Below are 12,307 nucleotides of genomic sequence, written 5' to 3'. Positions count from 1 at the left end.
CTGTTTTTTATATAAATGGGGGGGGGGGTGACTTGGTCTGTCAGTATGATTGCAAAATGCCCAGATGTCAGTGGGAATAAACTATTCCTCACACTAATATTAGTGATGAGGCATTGTGTCCCATCATCGGTGTCAGTGGAAGGAATAGCACCCCATCATTGGTATCAATGGGAGGAATAGCACCCCATCATTGGTATCAATGGGAGGAATAGCACCCCATCATTGGTATCAATGGGAGGAATAGCACCCCATCATTGGTATCAATGGGAGGAATAGCACCCCATCATTGGTATCAATGGGAGGAATAGCACCCCATCATTGGTATCAATGGGAGGAATAGCACCCCATCATTGGTATCAATGGGAGGAATAGCACCCCATCATTGGTGTCAATGGGAGGAATAGCACCCCATCATTGATGTCAATGGGAGGAATAGCACCCCATCATTGATGTCAATGGGAGGGATAGCACCCCGTCATTGGTGTCAATGGGAAGAATAGCAACCCATCATTGGTGTCAATGGGAAGAATAGCACCCCGTCATTGGTGTCAATGATAGGAACAGCACCCCGTCATTGGTGTCAATGGGAGGAATAGCACCCCGTCATTGGTGTCAATGGGAGGAATAGCACCCCATCATTGGTGTCAATGGGAATAATAGCACCCCATCATTGGTGTCAATGGGAAGAATAGCACCCCATCATTGGTGTCAATGGGAAGAATAGCACCCCATCATTGGTGTCAATGGGAAGAATAGCACCCCATTATTGGTGTCAATGGGAGGAATAGCACCCCATCATTGGTGTCAATGGGAGGAATAGCACCCCATCATTGGTGTCAATGGGAGGAATAGTTCCCCATCATTGGTGTCAATGGGAGGAATAGTTCCCCATCAATGGTATCAATTTAATGGGCTGCCCTGTGTGATATGCAGAATTATGTGAAAATCATGATGTCAAAATTGCATAGTAGGAACGTTCGATCCCATTTCGCAAAATCTGAACGGGGGCCTCACTATATGCTGTCATAGTAGCGGAAACTGTATACTGTGCAATGTAATTCTCTGTAAACAGCAGTGCTATGGGTTGATGGTGGCGGTTGTATCCTTGTACACTGTAACCTTCATATCTGTACTTTTCCTCACTCCCGTACAGACAGAGGAAGATGAATTAGACTTGGTGAGTGACGTGTGTGCTTCATAGACACATCTACATAACCAATTCTGATGTTCCCTTTAAAATCTTTGCAAGCTTTGAAAAGATCTCTTGACATTGATACTAATTACAAGAGATGGGTACATTGTTTCTGTGGAGGATCTGCTTATTGTTTTGCTTTTTTTAGGGGGAACATCAGATAAAAACATGCACATTGTGTTTTTTTTTTTTGTGTCTATCCCCCCACCCTGCACTACCCTATCACCATCCTTTCAGATACGCAAGTCTCCTAGTACAGGAGCTCTTCACTGTTTTGTCTTTCAATGAGGTTACATCATCCTTGGTGAGGTCATTTCTTGTCAGAGCTGTGAATGATCTCATCTTCCTCAGGAGGGCTCAGACAGCAGTCTGCTATGTACACAGAGCAAGCCGGAGTCCTCGGAGCTCTCTCTTCGCACTTCTTTAGTTATATTTATTAGTAATGTGTGAATGATTTCTGTTGCCCATCCCGAGTCCAGCTCCACCTCTCCCGTATTGTAATCTTGTGAGCCTTTGTATAGACCCCAGACCTTCCAATCTGATGGCACTTGGAGTAATGCCCCATACACACGGTTGGAAATTCCAGCGGAAAAAGTCAGATCGGACTAGATTGTCAGAAAATCCGATCGTGTGTGGGCTCTATCGGACTTTTAATTTACGACGCAAAAAGTTTGCGAGCAGGATCTAAAATTTTCCGACAACAAAATCCAGTCAGACTTCTTCCAATTGTGTGTAGAGAATTCCAACAGACAAAGTGCCACGCATGCTCAGATCAAATTACGAGACCAAAGCTATTGGCTATTGGCCTCTACGTAGTCCCGTTGTACGCAACGAACGTCACCACTTTCCAAACGATCGGATTTTCAGACAATTCTGTGCGACCGTGTGTATGCAAGACAAGTTTCGGCCAAAATCCGTCGGAAAAAATCTGACGGATTTTGTGGTCGGAATGTCTGACTGTGTGTATGGGGCATAAGAGTTGTTTTTTCTTATAGGACCGAGACCCTATTTGATTGTACTTGAGGAGAAGGCATTTTATACCAACCCCAGGCCTTCCAATCTGATGGCACGTGGGAGAAGGGACTTTCTGAAGACCCCAGTCTGGTGGATTTTTGTGAGAAGAGGTTTTGTACAGACCCCATACCTTCTAGTGTGATGGCACTTGGGGGGGGATTATGTACTAACCTTAGGCCTTCCAATCTGACAGACCCTCCAATCTGATGGCACTTGGGGGGAGGGGGAGATTTCGTGAAGAACCCAGACCTTCTAGTCTGATGGCACTTGGGGGGGGGGGGGGGATTTCGTGAAGAACCCAGACCTTCTAGTCTGATGGCACTTGAGGGGGGGGGGATTTCGTGAAGAACCCAGACCTTCTAGTCTGATGGCACTTGGGGGGAGGGGGATTTCGTGAAGAACCCAGACCTTCTAGTCTGATGGCACTTGGGGGGAGGGGGAGATTTTGTGAAGAACCCAGACCTTCTAGTCTGATGGCACTTGGGGGGGAGAGATTTTGTGAAGAACCTAGACCTTCTAGTCTGATGGCACTTGGGGGAAGAGCTTTTATGAAGACCCCAGACTCTCCAATCTGATGATACTTGGGGGAAGAGCTTTTATGAAGACCCCAGACTCTCCAATCTGATGATACTTGGGGGAAGAGCTTTTATGAAGACCCCAGACTCTCCAATCTGATGATACTTGGGGGAAGAGCTTTTATGAAGACCCCAGACTCTCCAATCTGATGATACTTGGGGGAAGAGCTTTTATGAAGACCCCAGACCCTCCAATCTGATGGCACCTGGGGGGAATAGATTTTGTGCAGACCCCACACCTCCCAATCTGATGATACTTGGGGGAAGAGCTTTTATGAAGACTCCAGACCCTCCAATCTGATGATACTTGGGGGAAGAGCGTTTATGAAGACCCCAGACCCTCCAGTCCTATGGCACTTGAGGGAAGAGATAGGTATTTGGAAAGTGCGAGGAGAGGAGAAGGATGGTTAACCTTTATTTTGGAGGATCAAAGAAACTACAAAAAAAACCTTCATTCAATCTTTTTTTTTTTTTTTTTTTTTTTTATTTTAGATTATAATACAATTTACTATGATACTGTTATCACAAATTACTCAACGCATTAACTAGATTTCCCTTTCTCAGAAAAAGCTTTTGGCAGAATTTCATGGCCTTGCAATATTATTATCTTGGTATTTTTCCTAACATGAGCAAGCAACAAGCTTTGTGCCTTTGGCCAAATATAGTCAGCGTTGCCATTTCAATTACCGCTCACAGATCACAACCTCACAACGCGCTGGGCTGCATGCGGCATGCTCTGCTATATAGTATTTGTGTGGCGCACACTGTGTTCTTATGTTTTTCATGCATATGTCAAAGCCTGCCCCCCTAGCAGAAAGTTCATATGGGAATGCTTGCATGTGTGTATGTATGCTTTCCTCGTTCAGCTCTCTCACATATGCAGGCTGCCTTTTTATTTGTTTTTTTGTTGGGTTTAAATGCTTGTTATCTTCCATACTGAAATCATCAATGTGCCGTCTTTGCTTGGTAACATCAGTACAATACTACCCTCTGTTGGTTCTGTGTAGAATTGCATACAGAGATGTGAGGTTCAGCCTTTTATATTATTATTATTATCAAATATAAAATCTTTTTTTATATATTGTTTATTTATTACAGGTACATATAGCCTTGTCAATTTATGCAGCACTTTACATATTTATTACATATTCACATCAGTCCCTGCCCTCAAGGACCTTACAATCTCAGGTCCCTAACTTACATTCATGCATGCACATACTAGGTCCAATTTAGAGAGGAGCCAATGAACTTACCAGCATATCTTTGGAATGTGGGAGGAAACTGGAGTACCCGGAGGAAACCCGCACAGGGAGAACATGCAAACTCCAGGCAGGTAGTGCCGAGATTGGGATGCGAACCGACAACCTTAGTGCTGCTAGGCTGAAATGCTATAATAATAATAACGATAATTTCAAATATTATTATAGGTATTATATACAAATATAAAATATGATTTTTTTAAATATTATTGATAACAATATAAAAATATGATTTTTGCAAATATGAAATATTATTTTTAAATAGTATTGATAATGATAATCATAAAAAATTATGTTATTAATTTTATTATTCAGAAAAAATTACCCTTAACCATTTCCCGTCCAGCGTCATACTGATACGTTGCTGGACTTTTGGTGTTTATATCATGATGATGCCTGCATCATCCCGGTACCGGTTTTTAGAGCCGACGGTTGGCTCTTTTGTAATAGCAACCAAAGTAGCTCAGTTGGCTGCTATGGCAAGCAGCGGGAGGGGATGTCTCCCCCTGCCTCCTCCCTCCCCTCTCTCGGGCTCTCCAGTCCCACTGGGAGACACCAAGGCTACCAACCAGCGTGTCTGGAAGTTAGCCGAACAATGACTTGAAATCGCTTCCGGTTTACTCAAACTATCAGCGCCAGCTTTTTGAAAATCAAAAGCATTCAGAAACACAGATCTTGGTGTTTTGAATGCTTTTAAGTGCAGAGGAGGGATTACATCTCTCCTTACAAAGTACCTGTCACATGCCTTTTTCTGTCACAAGGATGTTTACATTCCTTGTGACAGCAATAAAAATAATCAAAAATAATAAAATATTAATGAAATCATTAAAAAAAAAAAAATATGACGGTGCCCCTGTTCCTCCAATGCTTGCGCGCAAAGGTGAGCACGCGTTTTGGTCACACACGCAAACAGCGATCATCCCACATGTGAGTTATCGCCGCAAATGTCAGATCATGGACAGAAATTCTAGCACCAGACCTCCTCTGAAAAATCTCAAGTGGTAACCTGTAAAGGCTTTTAAAGCTTAGCCTATGGATAGTGAAATTGGCATTGTCGCTGTTGCACAGGTGTGCGCAGTTTTAAAGTGTGACATGTTTGGTATCTATTTACTCACAGCAGGGATTCACTCTGATATCTACCCCTGTTTGGGACTTTGGGTCTGGTAGAAGTACAACAGCTTTGAAAAAAAAAAAAAAATCTGTGTGTCAATAATAATAAAACCTTATGAATAAAAAAAAATGTCTAGTCTTATATTTTTCCATATACCGTATTTATTGGCGTATAACACGTACTGGCGTATAACATGCACCCCAATTTTAGGAGGGAAGTTTAAGGAAAAAAACTTACATTTAAATGCCCATCAATGCAGCCTTATCAGTGTCCATCTGCAGCCTTGTCCATCATTGCAGTCTTGCCCAGTGTCCATCTGCAGCCTTGTGCAGTGCCTTTGCAGCCTTGGCAGTCTCTTTGCAGCCACTGATTATTTATTTAAAATTGGCACCGATCTCCGCTGACTGTGAGCGGAGATGAGCGAGCGCCGGCGACATACAGAAAGCCGAGTGTACTCGGGTAGACTCGGCTCCTCTCGCAGTCCCGCCCGTTTCCGCTGACTGTGAGCGGAGATGAGCGAGCGCCGGCGACATACAGAAAGCCGAGTGTACTCGGCTAGACTCAGCTCCTCTCGCAGTCCCGCCCGTTTCCGCTGACTGTGAACGGAGATGAGCGATCGCCGGCGACATACAGAAAGCCGAGTATATTCGGCCAGACTCGGCTCTGCTCACAGTCAGGGGCGGGACTGCGAGAGGAGCCGAGTTTAGCCAAATGCACTCTGCTTTCTGTATGTTGGCGGCGCTCGCTCCTCTCCGCTCACAGTCAGCGGGGACCGGCGTATAACACACATCCATGATTTTCCCCTGATTTTAAGAAAAGTGCATGTTATACGCCGATTAAATACGGTAATTGCATTATACCAACATAATACATAAGAGTTGCATAAAGAGTTTGAAATGCAGCGTTTTTAGCAGGCTTTTCAAAGTCACTTGTCTCCTTCAGTAAGAAGGTACAGTGAGGGAAAAAAGTATTTGATCCCCTGCTGATTTTGTACGTTTGCCCACTAACAAAGAAATGATCAGCCTATAACTTTAATGGTAGTTTTTTTTTTTTTTTTTTTAACAATGTTAGAGAGAATAACAACAAAAATATCTAGAAAAACCCATTTCAAAAAAGTTATAAATTTGTTTGCATTTTACTGAGTGAAATAAGTATTCAATCCCCTATCGATCAGCAAGATTTCTGGCTCTCTTGTGTCTTCTATACAGGTAATGAGCTGAGATTAGAAGCACTCTCATATAACGGTCACTCTCCCTCGGTCTGGGGCTCTATGCAAAGTCTCACCTCGTGGAGTTTCAGTGATCATGAGAATGGTGAGGAGCCCAGAACTACACAGGAGAATCTTGCCAATGATCTCAAGGCAGCTGGGACCATAGTCGCCAAGAAAACAATTGGTAACACACTATGCCACAAAGGACTGAAATTCTGCAGTGCCCGCAAGGTCCCCTTGCTCAAGCACATGTACAGGCCTGTCTGACACTTGCTAATGAACATCTGAATGATTGAGAGGAGAACTGGGTGAATGTGTTGTGGTCAGATGAGACCAAATCAAACTCTTTGGCATCAACTCAATTCGGCCTGTTTGGAGGAGAAAAAGTTTCCCATGATCCCAAGATCACCATCCTCACCGTCAAACATGGAGGGGACAGGACAACTTCACTGCATCAAAGGGACGATGGACAGGGCCATGTACCGTGATATCTTGGGTGAGAACCTCTTTCCCTCAGCCAGGGGATTGAAGATGGGTCATGGATAGGTGATCCAGCATGACCATAACCCAAAACACAAAACACAAAATGCAACAAAGGAGTGGTTCAAGAAGAAGCACATGAAGGTCCTGGAGTGGCCTAGAACGTCTTCAGACCTTAATCCCATAGAAAGTATGTAGAGGGAGCTGTAGGTTTGAGTTGCCAAATGTCTGCCTCAAAACCTTAATGACTTAGAGAGGATATGCAAACAGGAGTGGGACAAAATCCCTCCTGAGATGTGTGCAAACCTGGTGGCCAACTACAAGAAACATCTGACCTATGAGATTGCCAACAAGGGTGTTGCCACCAAGTACAAGTCATGTTTTGAGAAGGGGTCAAATACTTATTTCACCCATTAAAATGCAATTTATAACTTTTGAAAAGCGTTTTTCTGAATTTTTTTGTTGTTCTGTCTCTGACTGTTATAACCAACCATTAAAATTATAGACTGATCATTTCTTTGTCGGTGGGCAAATGTACAAAATCAACAGGGGATCAAATGCTTTTTTTCCCCTCACTGTACTGTAACTCTTATGTATTATGTTGGTGGTGTAATGTAATTGTATGGAAAAACAGCCAAAAGACATATATTTTTATTCATAAGACTTTAATATTGACGCAAAGATTAATATATTTTTTATAAAATGACGTTGTACTTCTGCCATTAATGCCCCTTTTACACTTGTGCAACTTGTCTTGCGACTGCAAAGTTGCATGGCAAGTCGTGATAACCATTGATAAATGTGCGACTTTAAGTTGTGCCGAGTTCAAAGTAGTCCCTGTACTACTTTGGTCCGACTTTCATGCGAGTTGAGGTCCATAGACCTCAAGTTCACACAGGTATTCCCTGATATCAAGGCAAAAACGCGGCCCTAAAATCATGGTAAAATCGCACACTTTTTAAGTCACAGCCGTGTGAAAGAGGTCTAAAGCCCAAAACAATTAGGTGCCATTTTTCTAGTTTGATGGATTCCAATGGCTTTGTGGGCATTTGCGTTTTTATGAAATAATCCCATTTTTTTTTATCACCTGCTTATGAGATGACATTTGTGGGTTTAAACTGAATCTGTGGCCAGGCTATGGATATTCAATTAGTTACATATTCCTAAAAAGCCACAAACAAACCTTCAAAACAAGTCCTAACTGACGTTTGCAGCAGCAGGCACTGTGGAGCAGTTCATCTTCTTAAGTTTCTCAGCAGCTGTTTCCTCTCGCAGCAAAGACTTGTCAGCCTCCCAGCATGTTAATGTGATTAAGATGTATGGTTTTCAATAAAGTTTTATTTGTTTTATTTTTTTTATCTCTATCAGTTTTAATTGTCCAGGACCATGATGGCTTTCTTTGAATCATTTGGCTTGGAATTTTGGTGTCTTGTCTGTGACCGTGACATTTCTGCAACATTTATATTTTTTGCTGATTACGCATTACTTTTTCTTGTTCACAGAATACACAGAGGATAAGCAGCTCCCAGTCCACACAGTCTCTTGCAACTCCAGTTGTCTCTGTAACTACACCTAGTCTGGCCACACAGGGTCTGGTCTACTCTGCCATGCCTACTGCCTACAATACTGGTAAGCTTTACCCAATCCAGTTTACCCCACTTCCTTCCATTTTCCGATTTCTGTATTTTTAAATTTTTTATTTTTTTTACATGTTTTCAAAAAGTGTAAAAAGTTTATTCCTATCGAATCTTACTTGCCATTCTTTAAACTCTGTGGAGATTAAAGGGAGAACCAAGTTGGTTGTCCCATTCATTTCTATAGAACTCAGTCACAGTTTACAGAGGGAAAAACAAACGTAATCCCTGCATGGCAGCCGTATTCTCGGTTAACTGCATAATGCCCATTAACTGTGAGCAGATCCCACTCTGATTAAAGCGTATATGGGGGAGTATTTGCCCCTTTCCTGATTATTATTTTTTTGCATAGGTCACACTTAAATTAATAACATCATCAAACACATTTTAATATTACACAAAGATAACCAAAATAAACGCAAAATACAGTTTTTAAATGAGTTGAGTTGAGAGATATCTTAATATAGCATGGTCTTACCCCAAAGGGTCCCTACGCCTATATTGGAGTTCCTGGGAAGAGAGGGCCCAGGGACCAGAAGCAGCACAGAGAGCGGCAGAAAAGTAGAAGAGAGAGACTACGCAGGAAAAGCCAAGTATTCAGTAGCCCGCAGAAGACCGGAATAGTGGGGACCTCCTGGAGCTCGACAGGGAGGTTATTCCATAGTACGGCACCCTGGTGGGAGAAGGCCCAACCACCACACCGGATCTTCCTGGGCACCAAGATGTAGAGGAGATCTCTACCGGTAGATCTGAATGATCTGACAAGATCTCGTTTATGAAAACAAGAGCAGAGATGGCTTGGGGCCAGGCCTCTCATAATCTTAAACATAATACAACCTATCTTAAATAAGATGCGATAGTGGACCGGCAGCCAATGCAAGGGGACATCCATGAGTAACCTAGCCGCAGCATTTTGAATAAGTTGAAGCTTCTGCACTAGCATTTTTGGCAATCCCAGATAAAGAGAGTTGCAGTAGTCTAGGCAGCTACCTATCGTGGTACAGATGACAGTTTTTCTGTCCGAGAGATCCAGATATTTAAACAGTGCCCCCCCCCCCCCCCCCCCAGGAGTTTTAGCTGCCAGTGACATGCACTGATGACCTTTTTTTTTACCTGAGGAGTCAGCATTAAACCTGAATCTAGGACAAATCCCAGATCACAGACCTGGGGGGCCACCTCCAGAGCAGGACCAAATGAGGGAGGCCAAGGTGGAGGGTGTGGCCAGATCGCGGAAGATGATCACCTCAGTTTTGCCCCCATTAAGTTTCAGGAAGTTAGCAGACATCCATGTGTTGATGGCCTCCAAACAACTGGCAAGGGTGGCATCAGCCATTCGGTTCCTAGGAATCTTCAGGTAAACCTGGGTGTCATCAGCATAAACATGGTACTGGGCAGTGTGGGACTTCAGCAGTTTATAAATGATTTAATTTATTATGTGAAAAAAAGCTGTCCAAACTTGCCTGGCCCTATTTGGAAAGCTGAGTTAAATTTCACTTGCCACACCCAGGCCTTATTACTGCCAGACCTGTTGAATCAAGAAATCACCTAAATAGAAGTTGTCTGACAAAGTGAAGCACGCTAAAACAGTGGTCATCAACCCTGTCCTCAGGGCCCACTAACAGTGCAAGTTTTATTTATTACATTGGGGAGATAAAGACTAGAATACTGCAATCACTGAGCTGCAAATGATATCACCTGTGATGTATTTCAGTTACTTGCAAACCTGGCCTGTTAGTGGGCCCTGAGGACAGGGTTGATGACCACTGCGCTAAAAGATCTAAAAAGCAACACCATGCCACGATCTAAAGAAATTCAAGAACAGATGAGAAACAAAGTAATTTATATGTATCAGTCTGGAAAGGGTTACAGAGCCATTTCTAAGGCTTTGGCACTCCCAATGATCCACAGTGAGAGCCATTATCCACAAATGGAAAAAAACAGGAGTGGCCGGCCTACCAAAATTTCTCCAAGAGCACAAAGACAATTCATCCAGGAGGTCATAAGAACCCAGAACATCTAAAGAACTGCAGGGCCTCACTTGCTTCAGGTAAGGTCAGTGTTCAATGATTTAACAATAAGAAAGACACTGGGCAAAAATGGCCTCCATAAGAGAGTTCCAAGGCCAAAGCCACTGCTGACCAAAAAAGAACAAATGGTTGTCTCGCATTTGTCAAAAAACATCTTGATTATCCCCAAGACTTTTGGGCAAATATTCTGTGGACTGGTGAGACAAAAATTGAACTTTTTGGAAGGTGTGCGTTCCATTACATCTGGTGTAAAACTAACACAGCATTTGATATAAAGAACATTGTACCAACAGTCACACATGGTGGTGGTAGTGTGATGGTCTGGGGCTGCTTTGCAACTTCAGGACCTGAACGTCTTCCCATCATTGGTGGAACCATGAATTATGTGCTCTACCAGAAAATCCTAAAGGAGAATGTCTCGGATATCAGTTCCTGACCTCAAGCACACTTGGGTTATGCAGCAGGACAATGATCCGAAACACACCAGCAAGTCCACCTCGGAATGGCTCCGAAAAAAACAAAATTAAGGTTTTAAAATGGCCTAGTCAAAATCCAGGCTTTAATCTGACTGAGATGCTTTGGCATGACCTTAAACAGGCTGTTCATGTTGGGAAAACCCTCCAATGTGGCTGAATTAAAACAATTCTGCAAAGAATAGTGGACCAAAACTCCTCCACAGCAATGTGAAAGACTCGTTGCCAGTTAATGCAAACTCTTGATTGCAGTTGTTGCTGCCAAGGGTGGGTGGCACAACCAGTTATTAGGTTTAGGGGGCAATTACTTTTTCACACCACTGTATAAGTGGGCATAAGTTTATTACTTTACATACAGTGCCTTGCGAAAGTATTCGGCCCCCTTGAACTTTTCAACCTTTTGCCACATTTCAGGCTTCAAACATAAAGATATAAAATTTTTATTTTTTTGTGAAGAATCACCAACAAGTGGGACACAATTGTGAAGTGGAATGAAATCTATTGGATATTTTAAACTTTTTTAGCAAATAAAAAACTGAAAAGTGGTGTGTGCAAAATTATTCGGCCCCTTTACTTTCAGTGCAGCAAACTCACTCCAGAAGTTCAGCGAGGATCTCTGAATGATCCAATGTTGTCCTAAATGACTGATGGTGATAAATAGAATCCACCTGTGTGTAATCAAGTCTCTGTATAAATGCACCTGCTCTATGATGGTCTCAGGGTTCTGTTGAAAGCGCAGAGAGCATCATGAAGACCAAGGAACACACCAGGCAGGTCCGTAATACTGTTGTGGAGAAGTTTAAAGCCGGATTTGGATATAAAAAGATTTCCCAAGCTTTAAACATCCCAAGGAGCACTGTGCAAGTGATCGTTTTGAAATGGAAGGAGTATCAGACCACTGCAAATCTACCAAGACCTGGCCATCCCTCTAAACTTTCAGCTCAGACAAGGAGAAGACTGATCAGAGATGCAGCCAAGAGGCCCATGATCACTCTGGATGAACTGCAGAGAACTACAGCTGAGGTGGGAGAGTCTGTCCATAGGACAACAATCAGTCGTACACTGCACAAATCTGGCCTTTATGGAAGAGTGGCAAGAAGAAAGCCATTTCTCAAAGATATCCATAAAAAGTCTCGTCTAAAGTTTGCCACAAGCCACCTGGGAGACACACCAAACATGTGGAAGAAGGTGCTCTGGTCAGATGAAATCAAAAATCCAACTTTTTGCCCACAATACAAAACGATATGTTTGGCGTAAAAGCAACACAGCTCATCACCCTCAACACACCATCCCCACTGTCAAACATGGTGGTGGCAGCATCATGTTTTGGGC

The 12,307-nt window shown here is 43.0% G+C and overlaps 1 protein-coding gene across 8 annotated transcripts in view; it reads left to right on the top strand.

Moving 5' to 3' along the window:
* The window catches only part of LOC143963026 (myocyte-specific enhancer factor 2A homolog), a 282,759-nt gene that overhangs the window by 262,355 nt on the left and 8,097 nt on the right, over positions 1-12,307 (top strand). For 5 of the 8 annotated variants that reach the window (XM_077472570.1, XM_077472574.1, XM_077472575.1 and 2 more), the window contains 2 exons: positions 1,154-1,177; positions 8,344-8,470. In XM_077472570.1, the coding sequence (XP_077328696.1) occupies positions 1,154-1,177; positions 8,344-8,470 (151 nt within the window). The remainder of the gene's footprint in view (positions 1-1,153; positions 1,178-8,343; positions 8,471-12,307) is intronic. The other 3 variants (XM_077472573.1, XM_077472576.1, XM_077472577.1) reach the window with 1 other exon arrangement.

This window comes from Lithobates pipiens, unplaced genomic scaffold, assembly GCF_037356315.1.
Source record: "Lithobates pipiens isolate NorthernLeopardFrog02 unplaced genomic scaffold, aLitPip1_a1.2 Scaffold_8, whole genome shotgun sequence".
NCBI lineage: Eukaryota > Metazoa > Chordata > Amphibia > Anura > Ranidae > Lithobates > Lithobates pipiens.
This window is presented reverse-complemented; position numbering and strand designations above follow the sequence as displayed.